Source organism: Phascolarctos cinereus, unplaced genomic scaffold (assembly GCF_003287225.1).
Source record: "Phascolarctos cinereus isolate Bilbo 61053 unplaced genomic scaffold, phaCin_HiC Scaffold_4;HRSCAF=312, whole genome shotgun sequence".
Taxonomy (NCBI): domain Eukaryota; kingdom Metazoa; phylum Chordata; class Mammalia; order Diprotodontia; family Phascolarctidae; genus Phascolarctos; species Phascolarctos cinereus.
In genome coordinates, this window is record NW_027555847.1 from 658,023,050 (window position 1) to 658,047,959 (window position 24,910).

The window sequence follows — 24,910 nt, forward strand, 5'->3', positions numbered from 1 at the left end:
TTCTCCAGGGTTACACCGAAGCTCAAGGGGTGGGGTGTAGGAGTGGGGGTGGTCTGGCTGCTGGAAGTCACCTCCTCACCTGGGGCTATGCTAGAGCATGGGTAGGCTCAGCTGCTGGTGGACACTTGTCTACTGCACAATTAATGGTTCTCTGTGCTGGGGTCTGCCAGTTCCCCTGGCTGTGCGGGGGTGGGGGGGGAGGTGGAGAGGGTCATGGTGTTGACACTTGCCTGCTTCACTGTTCCAGTATTTTTCCTGGGGCGGTATTTTCTGAGTTTTTCAAGGTCAATAAGAGAGAGTGAGAGCAACTTACTGCTGACTCTACCATCTTGGTTCCTGGAAGTGATCACCTTGGTTCTTAAGAGAGGCAATATGGCAGAGTGGATGGAGTGCTGGCTGGACTTGGATTCAGGTAAGATATGGATTCAAATCCTGCCTCTGTCAAAACCTTACTAGCTGTGCAATCATGAGCAAGTCACTTAACTATTCTATGAGCCTCCGTTGTTATTAGATTGATGCCCAATAGTACTTCAAAGGGGATAATACATTAAAGAAATTTACAAACCTTAAGATGAAAAACAACAGCATTATTTTCAGGGAGTACTTCCTCCAGCTCACCTACTGTTTTGTCATGGCTAACCAGATGCAACTCCGATGCACGTACGCCCCTCCTCCCCCCTTCCACCTCACCAGGGGCAGCTTTGACTCAAAGCCAGAGTGCCTGGGTTCAGGGGCTATCACCTGATGGACCCTGCCCCTAGGTTCCAATCTGCAGGTTTGCAGGCAGGAAGAGATTGGCCATTGCTTTCTCTGGGATCTGCTCCTCCCCACACATCCAAGGGAGCTCAGGGGCAAGTCAGTGCTTTTCCGTTTCCACCTCTACAATCTTCCCATAGCCTTACCTGCCTGGGCCTGAGTCTGGAAGTCCCCTCTGAGTTGCGTCGTGCTGCCTCTGCAACCTAGAACCTGGCCACAGCAGAGTTATGTAAGTATTCTTGGTGGCTAGAGGAGAGGGGGCACAAGGGAGGAAAGCTGGGATGGGGGGGATGAGCTGGGAGTTCACTCCCAAGCCCAAACTCCGGGTTTCTCAAGGGCAAAATTCAATGCATTTTAGGGATATCTGTTATGACTTTGCTGTTTGCGAGTGACTGAGTTTATTTCCCATTACTCTGTAGCTAAAGTGAGATTCTGGAGCTTTGGTTGGGGCTAGGAGCCAGGGGTCTGTAGCAGGGACCTTCTCCTATCCTAGCCTTCTCAGAGCAGTAACACAGCAATCTGGCTCCCTGCCAGGGACACTGAGGCTGGGTCTGGAGCCTCATCAGGGAACAGGTAGAACTCTGGGTCCATATCTCACTTGCTCCAGAGCTAAGATCGCTCATTTGGGGCCAGGACAAGGAGGGTAGAGGTGCACATGGGAATGGGGAGAATTCAAGCAGGTTTGCTTATAGGAAACTTGGGCAAATTCCACCAATAATTCCTGCCTTCACATTTCTGTCCCCAGAGGGTTGTCAGGGACACCTCCTGACCTTCTTTGTCTAATAACTCCTTGCACAATCAGGGATGACAGTCCATGGACAGGCACTCTGGGGCCCCTCCAGATCGTAATCCTTCTGTCTTAAAAAACATAGACCTTCAGAGACAGGGAACTTTCAAAATTCTTCAGTTGACCTTTCCTCATTTCACAGAAAAGGACCCCCTGAAACCCCAAGAGGAGAGACCTGTCCAAGGTAAGTCAGTGTCAGAACTGAGCCTAGAACTTAGGGCTCCTGACTCCCAGTTTTAGGCTCTTCTCCCTGCCTGGTGCCCTGTCCCCAGCCCCTCTCCCCTGCCCCCTCAGCTTTGGCTCCCTCAGTGCCATGTTGTCAACTGGCCTGGCAGAAACTGGGGTGGATAGTGTGGAGCCTCCTTCCTTATTCCCCTACCTTTGTTTCTCCCAGTGCCCCCAGATAAACAAATTCTGGGTCCTCTACACCAGGAAATAGTTCCTCCACAAAAGGAGAGAAACCTGTGCACGAGACAGGGTCGACATGTAACTCGACTCAGCACTGACCTGACCTCTCATTTCTCCGTACCTAAAATAAACTTGGCACCATGAAGCTGATGGAATGGAACCTGATACTGGGGGCTCTGCTGAGCACAGTCTTTGCGGGGTTGTTGGTGTTGTTACTGCTAGCTTCTTGGACAGTTCCAGACCCTCTGAGGCCCCCATCCCCAAAGATCTTTTCAAAGAAATTAGAGTTGCCGATTCACCCTTTGGACCTGAGGTACCCTCTGTCCTGCTCATTCTGGTGATGACTCGGCCCCAGGACGTGGGGATACGCCATGCCATCCGGCAAACATGGGGCAATGAGACTTTGATTCCTGGTGTGGTCATCCACTGCCTCTTTGTTCTTGGCCTGCCCCAACCCCTCTTTGCTGAGGAACTTCAGGCCCTCATGGAGGAGGAGGACAGGGAGCATGGGGATCTCCTCCAGGTGGGCTTCCTGGATACATACCGCAACTTGACTCTCAAGGTCCTCATGGGGCTGGAATGGATGGCCCAGTACTGTCCCACTGCCCACTGTGTGCTCAAGGTGGATAGTGATGTCTTCCTAAACCCCAGCTACCTGGTCCAGCAAGTGTTGCGGCCCAATGGACCCCCACAGCGAGATTTTATCACAGGCCACATCTACAGAAACACAGGCCCCTTGCGGAGACGGGGTCACAAGTGGTATGTGCCCCGAGAGTTGTATTCCCAGGACAAGTATCCAGACTACTGTGGAGGCCCTGGCTATGTGATGTCTGGCCCCCTGGCCCTCAGGATCCTCACTGTAGCTCAGAGAATCAAAGTCATCTACTTGGAGGATGTGTTTGTGGGGTTGTGCCTGAAACAGCTTGGAGTGAAGCCCACACCTCCTCCCCCCAACACCTTCCTGATGTTCAGGAGGAAGTATGACCATTGTGCCTTCTATGGAGTTGTCCTGGTTCATCGCTTCCAGCCCCAACAGTTACTGCAGATATGGCCAGACTTCCTGACAACTAATGGTGCCTGCCCCTCAGTGTGAGGGTCCGGCATAGGGGCCCACATGCTCCCTTTCCCTATTATGCTCCATCTAGCTGGGCAGATAATAGCAGTAAGCCCCATCGTAACGGCTCTGTCAGCTTGGTGAGGCAGGGTAAAGTGAGGGAGTGTGGGTCCCTGTGCCAGCCCCTCCCTTCATAGGGCTCATAGCTTTGCCCTGGGAAACGACTTGTGGTACATGAAAATAATGTAACTTTACTGCGCTGGAAAAACAATAACTATGAAAAATTCAGAAAAGGACAAGGAGATGTCTATGCCCCATCTCAGCCTGCAGCAAGCAGAGCCAGAAGAAACACGATGACTCCAACAGTGTAAAGGGAAGTCCGGCTTTTCTCTTTTTCACCACACTTTATGCTGGGCTCTTTTCGGGGGATTCTCATCTGTGAAGCCCATCGTGGATGCGTGAACTGAACCGGGGAGAGAAGAACTCCCCCTGTTGCCCCTCTTTTTATCCTGGCTCTGAGAAATGGGCCCAGGGGCGTTTGTTTCTGTTTGTGTTATTTGTCTTCAGTTTCGGCTGTAGGAGGTGATTTCCCCTGGGCTGGGTCGCTTGAGTCAGGATGATCTCGGAGCCTGGATTGCAGGTGGGGTGGTACAGCCAGCCGGCCTGACACAGAAGCCCTGACAAGCCAGGGTACCTGGGGCCCAGGCCCGAGGTGCTTTGTGGACATAGAACTGGGACTGTATTCTATGGGAACTGAACTAAGGCGTGAACCGAATCCTCTTCTCCTTCCCAGAGACTAAGGCTGTGCAACAGGGGAGGGGGATGATGCCTCCCCCACTTTGGGGAAGTAAGTTTGTCTATTTGTGATTATGCTTTCTGAAGTAAAGATTCTTTTCTAGGAGCACCACTGTGTTACGTGTGGGGCCTTGTTTGGTGAAAATTGGATCCTTTTCTATCTGATCTTGTCCTGATGGATAAGTTTCCAGTGCCATTTGGTTTATCCTTGCTGTGGCAAGGATCCCTGGGGGAATTTGGGTTGCCAAATGCAGAGGAAATTGCCTGGACCTCTATGAGGATCGCCTATGCTTGAGGGTGTGCCCTGTGTAAAAAGGGACACTGGTTTTGGTGTGCTCTTTGAAGAAAAGAACATTTTCTGTGTAGACTCCAACTGGATGGTCTGAATGCACTGAGAGAATCAGTGGAAAAGTTTCCACCCAGGATAATTCTCTCATTTGTGAAAGGGGTGACAACAAGTTGCCCCCATGTCCCAAATTTCTGTGTGGAGAGTTCCATGTTCTTGGGGTTTTTTTCTCTGTCTTTTTTTTTCTTCTTTTTAGGCAATTGGGGTTAAGTGACTTGCCCAGGGTCACACAGCTAGTAAGTGTCGAGTGTTTGATTTGAGGCTGGATTTGAACTCAGGTCCTCCCGACTTCAAGGATAGTACTCTATCTACTGCACCACCTCACTGCCCCAGTTCTATATACTTTGGAAAGCTCAGTCTGCACCCAGTTTCTGTTGGAGACAGAAGCTAATTTTCTTTGGTTTTGCACTGTCTTCTGTTTGTGGGTTGAGAAAGTTTTATAAAGAACAGTATATAGTAACAGCAATATTGTAATTATAATCAGTTGTAAAAGACGTGGCTACTCTGAGCAATACAATGATTCACAATAATAATGCCAGAGGACTTATTATGGCTTTTTGTCTTATTTATTTATTTACTTATTCATTCATTCATTCATTCATTCATTTACTTGCTTACTTATTCATTCATTCATTCATTCATTTGTTTGTTTGTTTATTTATTTATTTTTAGTGAGGCAACTGGGGTTAAGTGACTTGCCCAGAGTCACACAGCTAGTAAGTATTATGTGTCTGAGGCCGGATTTGAATTCAGGTCCTCCTGACTCCAGGGCTGGTGCTCTATCCCCTGGGCCACATAGCTGCCCCCAGAGGGCTCATTATGAAAAATGCTTTCTAGCACCAGAGAGAGAACTGATGAAATCTGAGTGTAGATTGAAGCATATTTTTTCTTGACTTATTTTTTTCAAAGTGGCTAATCTAGAAATGTTTGAATCATATTTCTTGCCTTTCCAATGGTGGAGGAGAGGATGGAAGGAGGGAAAAAATTTGAAACTTAAAAGAAAAAAATGTTAGATGGTTAAAAATTGTAAACAATTTTTCACCTCCCACATGTGAGATAGCATACTATATTTGAGACTTGACTATATAGCACTGGGAAGCAAGTAAAAGGATGTTACTTTTGCTTCTTCAGGGATCATAGAGAACTGTTCCAAATATAGGATGAGGACCAGGAAAATTTTTTGTGTGTGTGTGACCTCTGCCCATTTGCTGGAGACAGCAAATTTCAAACAGGAAGAAATGTACAACCTGGACTTCTCTGGGCATGATCCATTCTCCTAACTTGGAGACACCCTTGAGGGGTCTTTTGAGATGCTCAGTTTGCTTAACATTGTTAGAAAAATCTGAAACAAAAATCTACTACAGGAGTAAGTGAAGGAAAGCTTTTATTACACTTCTCTCGAGAGAAACGGGCACAATGCACTTTAGTAGCACGTGGGCACTGGTTCAGTGGTACAATCAACTTTTAAACAGTAAGATCTTTACCCCACCCACCAGGGCTATGATTGCTCTAGTTCATCTGAGTTACACTCTTTCTGGACAGCCCATCACATGTTCTTCCATGCTCTGTTAACTCCACCTACTTCATGGGTCCCATGTTCAAAAATGGTGGCTATCTCTGCCCTCAGGGTGTGCCAGTTAATATTTAATAAGCTTATTAAGCAAGTGAAGTGGAGAAAAGCCTTTGCCCTGTCGAGGCCCATCCTTGACCCCAATGGGTTGCAACCAATTTAGTCTCCAGGGCTCTTTCTTAAGGAGATAGTTATTTCCAGAACGTTTGATACACTTTCTGACTGGTTGAGGGACTACCCACAAGATCTTGGAATTCCTTATCCTGCTGTGGAAGCCCAGCCCCCTAAAACCTTTCTTACAACATGAAACCTTGCCACATGGGCTATGTCTTTAAAATTGGCAAGACTGAGCCATTCACTATTCAACTATGTTCTTTTCCTCCACTGTCTTTCTGCTGTGCTCTTTTAGCCAGCTTTTGTCTACTGTGCCCATGAACTGGACTGGTATGAGGGGAAGGATTTTCCTTTTCCTTCTCCCTCTTTCACCTACCTCTGAGAAATTGGCCTGGAGCTATCTGTTTCTGTTCTATGTCATTTGTCCTCAGGTCTAGGTAGTGGATGTGATTCTAAATGGGCTGGGAGTTTGAGCCATGATGACTTTGGAGCCAGGATTACAGACTCCTAGGATAGTGCAGCAAGCGAGCCTGCAATGGAAATCCTGAGAAACCAGGGTGTCTGGGACTTGAGTACAAAGCAGGAATTTTGGACTTGAAACTATGACTGTGCTGAATGGGAACCGAGCTAAGGTCTGAACCTAACCTCTTCCCCAGAATTCTGGGTTTCTCAAAGGCAGAATTCAATTCAATTCAGGGACATCTGTTATTTCCCTACTGTTTGTAAGTGATTAATTCTATTTCCCCTTACTCTCAAGTAATGTAACTGCAGTGGGAATATATTGCAGTGGGAAGGGTACCCACCTCTGTTTGAGGAATAAATTTGTGTATTGTGATCCTACCTTCTGAAGTAAATATTCTTTTGTAAACAAAAAAAAATGCAAATAGAAAAAACGCAACAAAATGATACCGAATGCTATTTACTTCACTCACTCCTCTCTGGCTCTCCTTGTGGGTATCCTTAATTTCCCTCATCTTCCCTCTTCTATCCTGCCTCACCCCTTCCCCCATTCCTTGAAGTTCCGGAACCATGAATCAAGATCAAATCAATTCTATCATTATTTCTGAAAGTGAGATCTTAGTCTCTCTGTAGTCCCACTCATCAAACTTTTAACAAGGTGCCGCTTGGAGACAACCACTAACCTTTGTGTGTTGTCTCCCCCGTTGGGATGGAAGGTCATTGTAGGCTGGGACTACCTTTGCTTTTGTGTATCCCCAGCTCTTATAAAAAGTCTTGGTACTTCTAAGTACTTAATACATGTTGTTTTTTTGATTCATTCATTTGTGAGGCTTCTGTTTATTCTACAAGGTTTGGACCTCTCATTTTTAAACACCTGAACCATGTTTTCTAAACTATTTTGCACCATCATCTATATGTACTTTTCTGTTTGAAGAAATTAAAGTCCATATCAACTCAATCTGGAGGATTCTATCAGGCTCTTCATAGAGTTTCACTCTTTGACAACAATGCTGATATATTTCTTCATGATGGTCTTTTTCTTTTTTTTTAAACAAATATTTAATGTGGGAAGAAAGATATCAAAATGTCCCATGAAATGTTTCTTTTGACTTTTGACTCACACTAAAACCAACTCTACCAATCCCTGTACTTCCCTTTCCAAGGAGAGCCTGTGAGCTATCCTTCCCCTGAGCCACAACTTGCTTTTTTCCTCTGGTTTTTACTTAGAATGGACTTTCTTGCCCATTCCCCACCAAGTGCCCTCTGAGAATAGTTATCCCCGTGTTACCAACAGCTCAGAGAACAACTCAATACACACTGTACATATATTCAAGGAGTGTTTATTAAAGGATAGAAGTTACAGCTGACTAGATTTTGAATGCCTAGTGAGCATAGGGAAAATGAAAGTTGCTAAGGCTCTCTCAGGTGTTTACAAATGAAGGATGGGCTCCTCTGGGCCTGTCAAACTCCTGATCCTCCACCAGCCTGCTCTATTCCAGCATAACATGTGTCTGATTCCATTCCTCTGGGAGTATTTCTGTTCATGTAGACCTGGCATTCAGAGTACTCCATCATGGCCTCCAGGAATCTCATCATCCTCCAAGACTGCATTGGCCTTGGCATTCATGCTTCATTACCTCATCAGTACCGTCTTGTTCTGGGACCCCTTGGATTGGAGAGTAGATGAAAGAGCTCCTCTCAAAGCCTTCCTTCAAGGAGGGCACTCAGGCCAGCCATCTCATTGTTTCCCACCTGACTGCTGCCCTCCTTTGGACTTCTCCATCTTGGCCCATTAATTTCTCCCTCCCCAACTTCTCAGCTTCTTTTTTGTGTGTTATCTTCCCTCATTAGATCGAAAGGCTCCTTGAGGCAGGGGTCATCATTCTTTTTCCTATTTGTGTCCCCAGTGCTTAGCACAATGTCTGGAACTTAATGAATGGTACTTCATAAATGTTTATTCACTAACTGACAAGTTATGGTAATATTTTAGATGGCCCCCAAATAATGTGATTCTTAGTATGTTTGCCCATGTTTCTTCTGCTCTCTCACCATCTCTGCAGAAATGGAAAGAGAACACATAGGGCTAAAGGCCATTCTATATTTTCCTTTGTTTCATGGATTTCCATGATACAAGAGTTTGTCAATACATGGCCAGCTGACTGTGCATCTGGATATGGTCTGTTGCCAGGACCACATTTAATATACTAATATAAAACTCAACTTGTATAAACAGAACTCATAATTTTTCCCTTTAAACTTCAACCCCTTCTACAAACTTGCTTGTTTCTAGTAAGGATATCATGACATTCCCAGTAATTTAGATTCATAACCTTGAAGTTAGCCATGACTATGTCTTCTTCCTCTCTCAGACCTCAGCTAGGATTCCCTTGTTGCCCGCAACCAGATAGTACACCGAACGGAAAGGCGTGAAATAAAGTTGGCCAGGTGCAGCAGCAGAACTGACTCAGTTTATTTTTCTGAGGGTACAGGATATATGGAGAAAATCCATCCTAACTTCAAAGAGTCCTCCTGGTGAGACACATCTGCTAAGGATGTGATAACATACATTTCCTCCTTATCAGAGTTCCTAGATAGAGGTGTAAATTCCAAGGCTTTTTCCTGGTGCCTGTATAGAGGAGTGAATATGTAAATCTAAGGCTCAAAGAGTGAGAAGGAATGTCTCAGGAACCTCCTAACAGGGAGAGATTTGGAGAGCTGTGTGTCTTAATTATTGAGCCCTTTGGGTAAAAGCCTGGGCAAAGGTCAAACTCTGTCCTGGATCTTAAACCCATTTCAGACTCTTAAGATCGGCCTCAAGAAGCTCCTCCTTTTTTTCGAATTAGCAAGGAGCTTGAGGTGATGAACATCCGTTCCCAACACTGTGATCCTTGATTTAATTAAGGTAACAATGCAGGGGACAATAAAACATAATATGATGAATAATATTGCCCAAGACAATGCATGAAGTAACAAGGCAGGTAAATTGTTAAATATATTGGTCTCACTTAATTTTTTCAGGATCTGTACAGCCAGATTTTTTGGGTTAATCCCCGGGGAGTGACTATCTGCAATCACCTGGGTGATATTAGCTAAAAAAGATAAATCAGCAGAAAGGTTACTATTATGCCAAACACCTTCTAAATGATTCTTAACCATGTTCCAATTTACAATACTGGAGTTGTATGGAAAAGGAGTAACACATACCATAGTAAAGCGATAATCACATTTTAAAGTAGCTCTAAATTCTATTTCTGCAACTTCATCCCCAATAAATTCCACAGCATCTTTTAATGCATCCAATTTTCTCTCAAAATCTAAATCAATTTCCTTTTGTGTGTGAAGTGCCAATGACACATTCCTAGCCAATGCTTCAGTGTATTGTGCATCATGCACTTGCTGTGTAAATGTATGAAATGTTACTGCAGATGCAACAAGGGATGAGATAAGTGATACCAGGGACACAACTCCCCAAACGACACATTGGACACATCTCTTTTTTCTAACAGAAATCTCTCGATTAAGATAGTACAATGTTTGATCAGCAGGAGCTAAAAACCATCCCTCCTGTACTTGAGTAGGAAATATAGAATATTTAGGTCTTTCTAATATCATAGCTACAAATTCCCAAGTTCCATGTGCATAATATAAGCATCTATTTACTACACAATTTTTGCATACAATTTTATAATACCCATCAGGTGTCAGTGTGATGTTGGGTCTTCCCAAAAGAAATGCTTGATGCCTGGGTAAACAGGCAACTAGCTTTGTTCTATTATAAAAAAGAGCAATATCAGGTTTAAAGGGAGTGGCAGCATGTAAGTATATAGGATCAAATGCTGCCATTGCTAACCAAAGTTTTTCCTGATGTACACCATTCTTATTGATAATTCCTGGCATAATCCACCCCTGTCTTGCACCCTCAATATCATGATCTAATTTATTCCATATTTCAAATTTTTCCCACTTGTAATTAGCTACACCCCTATACTGAGTATGACATTTTACCCAAGGTGGAATTTTATGCCATGCTGATGATACAGAGATATTAGAACAATCTGGCCAGGGAGAAAGATGAGCTGGCCCTTTCACAGATCTAGTAGTTTCCATACCAAACATAGATATATTCCAAACTATTCCCCTAGGAACAAATTGAGCAGAGTGAGTAATATTTTCTAACTTAACACAATAATCTATAAAGTCTACATTAATTCCAAAACATATTGGGGGTGTGCCAGTTTTGCCTTTAAAATTGTATCCTAAAACATCCTTCATTTCTAAGTCTTTAATTCTCCAATCCCTTTGTCCAAAAATTTCTGCCGCTTGTCCTGCGGGTATAATGTCAATAACTGGATCATCCCACGTGAGTAGTCTCGGCCACGGGGGGTTGTTAATGTATGACCAAAGCTGTAAAGTCTTTGCTTCAATAGTCATTGTTTGTAACAGCATCATCAGTTGCAGCAGCCGTCCTGCCGACCTTGCTCGTCACCTTGGGTGCTGCTTCTGTTCTCTTTTGTCCTTTTTCCTCCTTCGAATTTGAAGTTTCTGAAACCTCCGGGTCATCTCTGAGACAGATTCTGATGTTACGTTCAGGGATCCATATTGGTCCTTCTGCACCATCTGGAAAGACAGAAGCATACCCTCGTCCCCAGGTCAATAATCTATCTGGTCCAAACCAATGATTGGTTTTTGGGTCCTTCCACATGACTCTTTTTTGAGTCTTTTGTTCCTCATAATTACTTCCCTTATGTAATCTAAAGTGTTTTTCAGCTGGTGTACAGCCTTCTCTATCAGGAGTAAGAAAATTTAAAGCATATACTGCTTGAGCCAATTGTCTTCGTGGCCTACCCCTGGCTTCTCCCCCTTTTTGCTTTTGAAGAAATGTTTTAAGAGATCTATTTTTCCTTTCCACAATTGCTTGACCGGTAGGATTATAAGGAATCCGGTAATGTGGTGAATATGAAATAAGACAGAACGTACGAAATGCATGAGAAACATAAGCAGGGCCATTATGAGTTTTTAAAACTGAGGGCACACCAGAAGTGGAAAAGCAATGAAGCATATGATTTATAACATTTTGTACTGCTTCCCCTGCTTGTGCAGTAGCCGTAGTGAAGGGAAAAAAAGTATCAACTGTTACATGAATAAATTGTAACGTTGCAAAACTGCTGTAATGAGTAACATCCATTTGCCAAATTTCTCCTGAATATAATCCGCTGGATTAACAGCCATTTTATATGGTGTGGGTATATAAGGAAGACATTTACAGCAGGATTTTACTATCTGTCGAGCCTGTTCTCTAGTAATCCCAAATTGTTTCCTTAACATAGAGGCAGACTGATGAAATTTGTCATGTGATTCCTTAGCTTCCTCAACAGACAACATTAACAGGGTTGGTCTAGTGAGGTCATCAGCTATCTGATTCCCATGTGTAATAGGTCCTGGAAGCTCCGTATGTGAAGGAACATGTGTACAATATACTGGGGAAGTTCGTTCCCGAATAGTTTTTTGTAACATCATAAAAAGTTGCAATATATTATAATTAGATGACACTTTAATTTGAGCAGTTTCTATGTTATTAACCATTCCTACTGCATATTTACTGTCTGAAAATATATTAAGAGGACCAGAATATCTTTGTAGTACTAATATTATAGCATAAATTTCATTTTGTTGTGTAGAATCAAATGGTGTATGTGCTGCATATCTCTCATCAGGGGGAATAAAATATGTTGAAATGTGATGAGAGGAAGCGTCAGTAAAGGCACAGAGTGCTCCCACTATGGGATCCTTTTGCACTATCGTGTTAATAATCCACTGATGTTTCCTGGCAAATTGTAAAATTGGGTATTGGTATGTATTATCTATTTCCCCTTGAAAAATAGTAAGAAGCACCTGCCAAGAATGGTCTTGACTGAGCAATTCCTCTATTTGTTTTTTATCATAAGGTTGATGTATAATACTAGGGGCATTTCCAACTAATTGTAATATTCTTTTGCAGGCTTTCTTAGCCAAGTCTGCTACCATAGAAGGATATGTTTGAAGGGTATATTTCGGCTGTGAAGGCCGAAAAACCCACTCCAGTAACTTGTCTTTCTGATGTATACATCCAAAAGGTATATCTGGGGTATCTAATATTGTAACTTCTAAAGGCACACCAGATTCTATGCGATGAGCCATTGCAGTTTCAATTGATTCTTGTATTTTTTCTAATTGCTGTTTTGCTTTTGTAGTAAGTGTTCTAGGAGATGTAGGATCAGGGTCCTCTAAGAATATCATATAGATCCTTTAATTCATGAGTCCCTATTTTTAAATAAGATCTGATCCAATTAATGTCTCCTAGGAGTTTCTGAAAATCATTTAATGTTTTTAGTTTATCTTGTCTAATACATATCTTTTGAGGCTGAATTTCTTTCATCCCTACTAATTGTCCTAAGTACGAGTAAGGAGGTGCCTTTTGAATCTTTTCAGGTGCAATCTCTAACCCATGATCTCTAAGAGCGTAAACATGTCCCCCATAATACTAGCTAATTGCTCTTTTTGTGGATGAGCACAAAGGATGTCATCCATATAATGAATTATGTATGCTTGGGGGTATTTTTTCCTGATGGGATCTATAGCATCTGCTACATATTGCTGACACATGGTGGGGCTATTCTTCATCCCTTGAGGAAGCACCTTCCACTGATATCTTTGGTAAGGTTGTTTCAAATTTTCTGATGGTAATGAGAATGCAAAGTATTTACAATCTTCTGCTCTAAGAGGTATAGTATAAAAACAATCTTTTAAATCAATTACCCACAAAGGCCAGTCTGCCGGGATTGCAATCGGAGAAGGCAGCCCTGGCTGTAAGGTTCCCATAGTTATCATACGAGCATTAACTTGTCTGAGATCTGTTAACATTCTCCATTTGCCTGATTTTTTCTTAATAGCAAATATAGGAGAATTCCATGGACTAGTGGAAAATTCTATATGACCTGCTGCCAATTGTCTGGTTATAATATCTCGAAGAGCCTTAATTTTTTCTAGACTAAGGGGCCACTGGTCCACCCATATGGGGGGCCCTTCTTTCCATGTTATCTTAGGAACCTGTACTGTTCTTTTCTTTTCGACCGTGACCCCTACTAAAAATTTTTGCTACTTACAGTAACATTCATATGTTTCAATAAATCTCTTCCCCAGAGGCAGTATGGAAGGTGTGGCAATACATATGGTCTAAATCTCCCTTGCTGCCCCTCCACTCTCCAAGTAAGCCATGCCGCTTTGTGCAGGAGCGGCTATTTCTCCTATTCCCTGTAACATCACATTTCCTTGATCTAGTGGCCAGTTCTAGGCCAAGCCCGTAAGGTGACAACTGACTTATCAGCTCCAGTGTCTATTAACCCTTCAAATTCTTTTCCTTGTACTCTATTTTTAGAGTTGGTCTGGCATCTGTGATAGTTCTATGCCAAAACAGTCCTGTGCTACCAAATCCTTCTGTCCCCCTTACCTTTTTTGTCATATTCCCCAGTTTTTTATAATCCATTACAATCATTTGTGCTATTCTTTCCCCTTTTTGAATGACAAAACGACAACGAGGAAAAGCATAAACCATAACCTCAATTTCTCCAGTGTAATCAGAATCCACCACTCCAGGAATGACCATGAGTCCCCTAAGTGTCTGGGAACTACGACCTAATATTAAACCCACCATCCCTGGGGGTAATGGACCATGTACTCCAGTGGGAAAACGTACAACTTCATCTCCGATGGTTTTATCAAGGGTGGAACTTAAATCTAATCCGGCACTACCTGGGGTGGCATGAATAAGGTCTAATATTGTGAGTCTTGTGGGCGGGAAGCAGGGACTGGTTGAATCAATGAAAGTGCTGCTCCTATTGTTTGGCGGGGTGTAGCAGGCTCCGCCCGGGGTTTAAAGGCTGCCCATTAACATCTGAAGTAGATCTACATTGTGACGCCCAATGATTTCCCCTTTGACACCTAGGACAAGGAGTACTAGGGAGCTGAGACGGTCTTCCTAAGATCCCTATAATCCTTTTTTATATGGCCAGGCTTTTCGCAATTAAAACATTTTAACCTTCTCAGGTCCTTCTGATTGTTAGGAAAGGCAGCTGCTAGCACTTCTGTTTCGGCTGCCGCCCCCTGCACCTGAAATTGCGTGGTCCCTACGCTCTCACATCTCTGAATCATTTCTGTAATATCCATATTGGGCTTGCCGCCTGGTAAGGCTTTTTTACAATCAGCATTAGCATTTTCACTGGCCAATTTTTGAAGGAGTATTTCAGCTGCTTTTGAATCAGAAATGCTCCTTTGTATGGCTTGCGTAAGTCGGGCTACAAAATCTGGGAAAGTTTCTTGGGGGCCTTGCTTTATCTGAGTATACGAGGCTCCCCTATCTTGTTTCCCAGGAACCTTTAACCATGCCGCCCGTGCAGCCTTCATAATTTGTTCATATGCTACAAGTGGATAATCTAGCTGTTACTGCAGTACAGTAAATATTCCTGTCCCTGTGAGCTGCTCCAAAGAAACAGGAATCATTGTTCTTGTATTGTATCCTGCCTGCTCTTGGCATGGCTCAATAAATTCTGATTTCCATATTAGATAATCTCCTGGCTCCAAACATGTTTTTACTAGTGAATACCAATCATATGGGGCCATGGCTGTATTAGCTATTGAATCTAATAAAGTTTGTACATAGGGACTGTTTGGCCCATATTGTACTGAGGCTTGTTTTAATTCTTTTAAAACTTTGAGTTTAAAATTCCTATGTTCCCTAATCATCTGTCCAGGATTATCTGCATTCTCTTCTTCATATAGTGGAAACATCATGCTTTTTGGGATAGGTAATTTTAAGTCCATAGGCACTTCTTCCCCTCTGCTTTCTGCCCTTTGTATCGCCTCTTCTAACAAGCCCTTACATTTTAACTTCCTCCCAGGCTATTGTTTAACTGAAGGTAAATACACATCATTCTGCTGTTCAGGGGAATGCACATCTCTCTGTTGTTTAACAGAATGCTCATCCTCCCAGTCCTCTTCAACGATGCTCAATTGTTCCTCAAAGGCTTTACGAATTTCTTCTTCCTCATCTGTTCCTACCCCCTTATCTGCCCAAATCACTTTCTCGGCTACTAGTACTTTCTCTGGGGGCGCAAGACATATTTTTAACACATTCTACATTAAAAAGGTAGCAATTGAGAATGCACCAGGGCCCTCTTCTCTGTAATATTCACTTAGTTGCTTGCCTACGATCTCCCATTTCTCTAAATCAATTGTTCCTTCTTGTGGAAACCATGGGCAGCATTTTTCTACACTTTCTAAAAATTCCTGTAGCTGACTATTTGGAATAACTAAACCTCTTTCTTTCACTATTTTCTTTAGTAATCTTAGGAAATAATCTCTATCTCTTTTTCCACTTTGTACCTGACCCATACTTTTGATCTTAAGGGTGCCTCTTAAGACTGAAAGTATGTATATGGGCCTTTCCAAAGCGACACTATTTCTTATGCTCTAAGTACCGAGCCTGTTTCTAAACTTTCTAATCAATTTCTTGTAATTTATAATCTCCCATGTAAGCCTGGTGGTTTTTTTTCCCCCTCTTAGCCCTAAAATTGCTAAGGGGAAATCTGTAATGACCCTCGTTCCCTTTACCTTAATACCACAGCGTCCAGCCACTTAAGGACCTTGTTTCCTGACGTAGTAGCCAGCAAGGGTCTTTCTTTCTTCTCCGGAGTGGACAAGGGAACCACCATTTCTTGGGACTCTTCTTGTCCCTGTTTGGGTGCTTAAATGTTGCCCGCAACCAGATAGATAGTACACCAAACGGAAAGGCGTGAAATAAAGTGGGCCAGGTAGAACAGCAGAACTGACTCAGTTTATTTTTCTGAGGGTACAGGATATATGGAGAAAATCCATCCTAACTTCAAAGAGTCCTCCTGGTGAGACACTCCCCGAAACATCTGCTAAGGATGTGATAACATACATTTCCTCCTTATCAGAGTTCCTAGACAGAGTTGTAAATTCCAAGGCCTTTTCCTGGAGCCTGTATATGTAAATCTAAGGCTCAAAGAGTGAGAAGGAATGTCCCAGGAACCTCCTAACAGGGAGAGATTTGGAGAGCCATGTGTCTTAATTATTGAGCCCTTTGGGTAAAAGCCTGGGCAAAGGTCAAACTCTGTCCTGGATCTTAAACCCGTATCAGACTCTTAAGATTGGCCCTAAACATTCCCTAATCAAAAGCTCATATAACTAGCATGGGGCAACCAGGGCTTTGCCTCAGGGGTGCGCCCTTCCTCCACAAGGTAACCACCATTCCTACAATTAACCTCTGCTTGTCCAGTCCATCATGGAGAACAACTACTTCGGGGACTACTATCCCTTGAGTCCTGTGACCTTGATTCCCTTTCCCAATCCCTGAAGAAGCATGCTCTTGATTTTCTGGGGGCACAGACCATCTCTTCTCCTAGCAAAACTATACCTGAAGTCAGGTTGTCCTCAGCATCATTGTTTGTTTTTTTGTTTCTTTAGGCAATGGGCTTAAGTGACTTGCCCAGGGTCACACAGCCAGTAAGTGTCAAGTGTCTGAGGCTGAATTTGAACTCAGGTATTCTTGACTCCAGGGCTGGTGCTCTATCCATTGCACCACCTAGCTGCCTCCCAATGGCTACTTTTCTTCCTATATTGTAGCTACTCTATATGGAATCTAATTTGGTAGATATACATAGTAAGGTTTTTCCTCCTTCCTTTTTTTTTTTCAATTTTAGATACTTTGGGGGTGGAAGAGGAGGCTAAATCTGTTCCTCTCTTTCAAGACAGTTATAACTTAACTTATAAGAATAACAAATAAGAAAAGAAAGAAGAAAAAAAAGTTTAGTGAAATTAATGAACAAATTAACTTACTTTGTTTTTAAATGGATATTCTTCCACCTCTGCAAAGAAGGAAGGGAAACATATTCTCATTCTTTGAGTGCCAGGTTTGATCTTTTTTCTTTTTAGGCAATTGGGATTAAGTCACTTGCCCAGCGTCACACAGCTAGTAAGTGTCAAATGTCTGGTCTGAGACTGGATTTGAACTCAAGTCCTCCTGACTTCAGGGCCAGTGCTCTATCCACTGCACCACCTTGCTGCCCTGAGGTTTGATCTTTATAATTCAGTTTGGATTGTTTGTTCTTTCCATTTATATTATCACAATGTTGTATATTGTTTTCCTGGTTCTATTTACTTCACTCTGCATCAATTCATAAAAGTTTTTCTATGCTTCTCTGAATTCATCATCATGATTATTTTTTAATATACAGACAATATTCATTATTAAATTATAATGCAATATGCATTATATAATGTGCAGGCATCATATTTACATGACACAACTTGTTTAGCCATTCCCCAATCTATGGACATCTACTTGGTTTTGAGTTCTTTGCTCCTACAAAAAATGCTGCTGTAAATATTTTGGTGTACATGGGATATATTTTTTTTTATCATGGACATCTTTAGGGAGATTGGTTCCTAGCAGTGGAATTTTGAGGTCAAAAGAAATGGACATTTTATACATTATCATAGCAGGTTCTGCTTTCCAAAGCAATCAGTATGCCTGCCTCTGTAAACACTCCAAAACTAATAGTTCACATCTTTTGTTGTCTTTTCCCTTCTTGTTATTTCCTTCTTGTTATTCTATGTTATTCCCTTCTTGAGCCAAATCTGATGAGAGTAAGGTTTAAACAATGCTCATCTCCCTCCCTTCTTTCCCTCTGCTGTAATAGATTTTTGTGCCTTTTCCTGTGATATAATTTACCCATGTCTGCCTCCTCCTTTCCTTTTCTCTCAGTACATTTTCATAGTTAGATCAGATTAATCCACTTACTTGGATCCATTTAACCCACTTGATCAGATTTTTTTTTATCATTACATCAAAGTCAACTTATACCCACTCCCTTTATGTATACCCCTTTAACATGGTATAATAACAATATAGTTCTCAAGAGTTAGAAGTGTCATCTTCCCTTGTAGGGGTGTAAACAGTTTGCCCTTATTAAAAACATGTTGTTTCTTTCTGTCCCATTTACCTTTTTATGTCTCTCTTGAGTCTTGTATTTGAAGATCAAATTTTCTGTTGAGCTCTGGTCTTTTTATCAGGAAGGTATGGAAGTCCCCTATTTCATTGAATATCCGTCTCCTCCCCCTGAAAGATCATGCTCATTTTCACTGGGTAGTTGATCCTTAGTTGTAGTCCAAGCTCCTTTGCCTTACAGAATATCATATTCCATGCCCTGTGGTCTTTTAATGTAGTAGCTGCAAGGTCCTGTATAATTCTGACTGTGGTTCCATGATATTTAAATTGTTTCTTTCTGGCTGCTTGCAGTATTTTCTCTTTGACCTGGTAATTTTGGAATTTGGCTACTATGTTCCTTGGTGTTTTCAATTTGGGATCTCTTTCAGGAGGTGATTGGTGGATTCTTTCTATGGCTATTGGTACCCTCTGGTTCTAGGACTTCAGGGCATTTTTCCTTTATGATTTCCTGAAAGATATTGTCCAGGCTCCTTTTTTTCACTGTGATTTTCAGGTAGAGCAGTAACTTTTAAATTGTCTTTTCTGGATCTATTTTCCAGGTCAGTTGTTTTACCAATGAGGTATTTTACGTTTTCATGTATGTTTTCATTCTTTTGTTTCTGTTTGACTGATTCTTGCTCTCTTATAGAGTCATTACCTTCCATTTGCCCAATTCTAATTTTTAACAAATTGTTTTCTTCTATTAGATTTTATACCTCCTTCCCCATTTGGCCAATTGTATTTTTTAGAGACTTGTTTTCTTCAGTGTACTTTTTTACAGTTGGCCAATTTTTTTTTTGGGCTAGGCAATGGGGTCAAGTGACTTGCCCAAGGTCACACAGCTAGTAAGTGTTATGTGTTTGAGGTCAGATTTGAACTCAGGTCCTCCTGAGTCCAGGGCCGGTGCTCTACCCACTGTGCCACCTAGCTGCCCCCAATTGTATTTTTTAAGGACTTGTTTTCTGCACTTAATTTTTGTCCTTCCTTTTCCAACCTATTGACTATCTCTTGCATACCTCTTATTTCTTTTCTCATGTTTTCTTCTACCTCTCTCATTTGACTTTTAAAATCCTTTTTGAGCCCTTCTAAGAAGGCTTTTTTGAGCTTCAGACAAGTTCATATTCCCTTTTGAGGTTCCAGATGTTTGTTGACAACGTTGTCCTCTTCAGAATTTCTGCCTTGATCGTCACTGTTCCCATAATAAGAATCTATCATACATTTCTTTTTTGCTCATGGTGTTTACTTATTTTCTGGCCTTTAAAGAGATTAAACTCTGCTGCTGGGGAGCTTCTTGTGTTGGGGGCCTAGGTCCTGGTCACTGGCTTTCTGTGCTGGGGCCTCTGATGCTTGCAGTTGGACACTGTAGGGTTCTGGCAGCTTACCTGGTGTTGGGCTGGAATCAGCAACACTGGAACTCCAGAGGTAGGATTGGGTAGTCTGGCCGCTCAAGGTTGCCTGCTCACCCAGGCCTTTCCTTCCTTTCACTTTCTTCAGCTCCTTTCAGATGGATATTGCAGGATGTTTATCCACCTGGGGCCCCTTGGAGCACCCGCTTCCCTTAGTTTTGCTGAGGCACTAGGAGACCCAGTTGCTGTAGAATGCTGAGGCACCTGGTGGTTTTCCAAACTGGTTTCCACTGGTTCCCTCACCCTCACTGAAGCACTGGGGGGCCCTGGTGTTGGCATTTGCCTGCTACACCACCTGGGTTTCAGAATTTCCTCCTGGTATGCTCAGGTGGGGCTTTCTGCTACCTTACTGGGACACCTCCCGTTCTGTATTGCTCCCTTCCCCCAAGGTAAGAGGGGCCTTTCCTGTTAATTCCTCAAGCTACCTGGGCTACTGGACTGCTGAACCCCATCTTTCTTCTGATTCAGCTGTTCCAGGGTTTTTCCTGAGGTGATATTTTCTGGGCTTTCAGGGATTAATAAGGGAGGGTAAGAGCAGCTTACTTCTTACTCTGCCATCTTGGCTCCCGGAAGTGGAAGTCTCCCAGAGTTATTTTGACATGTATTTCTATTACTATCAATAATTTGGAACAATCTTTCATATGGTTTGTAATTATTTGCACTGCTTTTTTTTTAGAACTGTTTATATTCTTTGAACTTTGGGGAATGGTTCATTATCTTGTATATTTGTCTTAGTTATCTATATATCTTCAATATAAGATTCTTGTCAGGGGTTATTGACACACAAAAAAATTTCCCCTAGTAGACCCTTCTTAGTTAAGGCATCAATTTGGTTTGTGCAAAAATTTAACGTAATTGAAATGATCTTGGGTTATCTTTTCTATAATATATTTCTTTTTCTTATTTGGTTAAGAATTCTCCCAGGCCATAACTGTGAAAAACATCTCATCTGATTCTCTTTTAATTTTTAAAAATAGTTTAACCTTAAATATTTATGTCCACATTCATTTTCATCTATTTATGGCATCTTGCCCAAGATGGTGGTCCAAATCGAATTTCCACTAAGCTCTTTTCCAGTATTCCCAGAAATTCTTGTCAAATATTCCTCCAAGTAATCTATGTTCTCAGATTTATTGAACACTGGTTTCTTGAATTCCATTGTTTCTGATTTGTCTTATCTAGTCTGTTCCATTGATCCTTTTTTCCAAATGTTTCTTAAGATTACTGCTCTATAATGGAACAAAAATGAGGTCTGGGAATAAAATTGCCCCCTTAATTCTGATTTTTTCCCCCATTATTTCTGTTGATAGTCAAGATTTTTATCACCCCAAAGAAGTCTTAATTTTTTTTTATACTCCTGTAACACGTCCACTGGTGGTTTGATTGGTAAAGTACTAAATCTGTAAAATATTTTAAACAATACTGTTATTTTTATCATATTGTCACAGCCATAAGCACTGAATATTTCTCTAATTATTTGAGTCTCTCTGTTTTTCTTTAAGATATATTTTGTCATTGTATCTATACAAATTTTGATAGACTGACTTTAATGGATAGATTCCTAGATATTTGATGCATTTGCTAGTCATTTTGAATGAGAAAGTCTTCATTTTCCTGTCCAATACTTCTCAATCTTAGAAATGCTTTTTAGGTTCTTTCTTGAAGTATCATTTGGGTCCATGTGATACACTAGAAGTGCATTTTAATCTTCCAGTTTAACAAGTCTTGGGGGATTCTCCAGATACACATCCCAGTGATAGAATAAACTTCTCTACTAGACCTCTGCATCTCTAGCAGACCTTTCCTGATGACCTTCTAAGTTGTCTTGGGCTGGAAAATTGTTTTGCCCTGTCTTTTTGTTGGTTCTGCCACTCCAAAATTCATTTTGAGGTGTTATTTTTAAGTTGTTTGGAGGGGAATTTGGGAGAACATAGGTGAGTCCCTTTGCTCTACCATTTTGGCTCCTTTCCCATTAACAATACCTTTACAGCAATACCCAACTTACTTTCCCTTGCTTTACCAATTTCTTTCTCTTCATTCACTCCTTCTTCTCTTCCTTCAGCTCTTTTTCCTTCCTCTTCTCCTTGGGTCTTTTTCTGAGTCTTCCTCTTGCTTGAAACCTTCCTTTTTCTTCAGCTTTGGTCCTTGTCTTTCAGCTTAAGTCTTATTCTCAATTCAGCAACTGTTCATTAAACATTTCCTGTGTGAAAGGCACTGTTCTAAGTGCTAGGGATATTTGAATACTCAAAATGATTTGTGGTCTCATAGATTTGGATATTGTTTCCAATGACAAAGCTCTCTATCCATTCACATCTACCCATCCTGATGACTCTTGTTCATGTCTCCCCCTAAATTTGCCACATGGTTCCCCTCAACATGCTGAGGGCCATCCTTGCTTTCTCTTAACACTAGAAAGATTCCAGTGGAGCACTGTGGCTCTCCAGCTGTCATCCCTTAGCCTTTCCTTGTGACCAGCCCATCTTCTCTTCCAATCATACATTTTCTCAGTGAAATCTTCTACTCCTTTTCTTCTTTGAAGTCCCTCATTGGTTATGTGTTGTGGCACGCTCACACATACCATGTACCTCTCCTCTGTGTGCTATTCATTTGTGATGCTTTGGAGACTATTGTATTCTGTATTTTCCAGTCATACAACAAAGTCAGTAGAATATTGATATTTTTTTAAAAAAAACATAGATCTTCTAGGAGAAACGTGGGGACATTAAATGAGTTTTGTAGTTTTCTGAAGGCAGATCAGTCTGCTCTTCTTCTCCTGTTTAATTTTGGGCCCAGTTTATTGTGTGTTTGTGCTGTCTGTCATATATATACATACTGATGAACATCTTCTTTAGGTGTCTATCAAACTGCAGGTCATAATCTGGGCATTAGACATTATTTATCCACTTAGTTTTTCCTGTGTGGATGGTCAGGCCAAATAGTTTGGATTGGTATATCTCTTCCTGCAGTGTTTGAGGACTTGATACAACTAGCACAACATCATTTGTAAACTGGAGCACTTGGAGATTCTCATCACTTAACAGGAACTACTGCCTCACCTTAGACTCTGGACTGGTCCTCCTTCCATCACAGTGGTCTGCTTTATGTCTCACAACCAGGTTTTTTCTATTATTACAGCTTTCAAGGAATCCAGAATGATTTTGATCCATAGATGAAAGGCACTTTGATGGATGGATGTGAGTCAATGTGCTGAAGGAGAGCCTTTAAGACAGTGCTTTGCCCAACTAAATCCATTTTTTTTTTTTTTGCTTTTAGGCAATTGGGGTTAAGTGACTTGCCCAGGGTCACACAGCTAGGAAATGTCAAATGTTTGGTCTGAGGCCGGATTTGAACTCAGGTCCTCCTGACTTCAGGGCTGGTGCTCTATCCACTGTGCCACCTAGCTGCCCCCTAAATCCATTTTTTTTAAAATAAAAGATAATCAGCCAGTGAAAGTTTGTATTCTCTACAATTGGAAGTCAGTTGTGAGATGATCAAGATCTGAACCATTGTGAAGTAATCCTTGCAGAAGTGTGACAGTTCCCTACTAATAGCCTTAATGAATATTTAGATGATTCTCATAAAGATTTTTCATAGATAGGAAAGTATTAACATTAATTGATCATTGAGCATTTGTTAAGAACTTAGTATGTGCCAAGCACCATGCTATATGCTAGGGATGCAAAGAAAAAAAATGAAACATTCTCTACCCTCAAGTTGCTTACATCCATGTAGGTTAACAGTTGTTGGATTGCCCTTTTTTCAAGTATTAATACGGTCCAAGATTTGCTATCTTTTCTCCTTCAAATCTTTTAACTTCCTCAAAATTATGCCACCTCCAGCACATATCTCTCCTGAGTGTTTTTGATTTGGTCTGGCTACATTTCCTGTCTTTGTTCTCTTCTGTACCATTTAAGCTTTTGCACACCTGGAATTATGGTGTTAGAATCCAGAATGGTTGGCTCTGTTGTCCTTGATGGTGAAAAGTTTGTTATGAAAATATTTGTAGATCTTTTCCACTTTTTTTACCCTGTTGTCTTTTTTCCTTGAATGCCTTTGTTTAGTTGGACTTTGACTTTGTTTAGTTGTATTTCTTGCTAACTTTCCCTTTGGTTTTACCCTCCACTGTTTTCCTCTGCTTTATGAGACAATTCTGTTCATAATTATCCAACTTCTTTCTTCATAAGATTTTTTAAAAAACATAAGTTTTCAGATGATATTCTGTTTCTTACATCACCATAATTATCCTGAGTATTCCTCCTCTTTCCTCTCCCAGAGAACCATCTGATATGACACATAGTATTTTTAAGAGAGAAAAAAAGTCAGCACAATTAACTGATACATTGAAAAACTCTCCAAACATATGCAATTTATAATACCTGTATGCCTCCAACCTCCATTGAGGGGTAGGTTAGGGGTGTTTTCTCATATCTTTTCCTTTGAGTCCTGCTTATCTGTATAGTTTTGTTACATTTTTTTTACAGTTTTGATTTTTTGGTATGTCATTGTTCTTTCCATTATTGTAGTCACTGTGTATATTGTTTTGTTTTTGTTTTTGGCTCTGCTTATTGCACTCTGCATCAGTTCATATAGATCTTCTCATGTTTCTGTATATTCATCACATGCATCATTTACTGGCTTTCTTCCCCTTCCCACTGGTCCTCCCTTCTCGATTTTTAAAAACCCTTTTCCATCAGGGTTTTGTGTATTAGTTCCTATTATTTTCTATCTCCTGCTTTTATCTGCATAAGATTGTAGAAATAAGTTCACATTCTAAATTACTGTTGCTGTTGGCTACCATTCCTTTGTGCTTGGCAAGTAAGTCAAGTGTTTGCCAAACAAGATCCTTAACAAGGTCTCCTAATTTCCTTGTTATGGAAATTAATTTGCATCAGTTAAATTTTTGCATGAAATTATAATAATCCATCACAATTTCATTTCTACTCATTTTTATTATCAATTATTCCTTACATATTCAATCTGTTGCCACATCTTACAATTTCTATCTTTACCACATTCCTCATATACATCCTTTTCTGTCCACTCACATAGCCACAACTCCTCATCACCTCTTGCTTGACTATTCCAATAGCATTATAACTAGTATTCCTGTCTCTGGTCTTTTATCATTCCAGTTCATTCTTCACTCAGCTACCAAGATGAATTCTCTACAAG

The 24,910-nt window shown here is 41.3% G+C and overlaps 1 protein-coding gene across 1 annotated transcript; it reads left to right on the forward strand.

Annotated features, from left to right (window-relative positions):
• The first annotated feature begins 1,949 nt into the window (after positions 1-1,949).
• Positions 1,950-3,904, forward strand: LOC110214380 (beta-1,3-galactosyltransferase 2-like). Its single transcript, XM_020995275.2, is given in 2 exon segments — positions 1,950-2,269; positions 2,272-3,904. Coding segments are annotated over 2 exon segments (951 nt in total). The 5' UTR covers positions 1,950-2,091; the 3' UTR covers positions 3,045-3,904.
• The last annotated feature ends 21,006 nt before the right edge of the window (positions 3,905-24,910 follow it).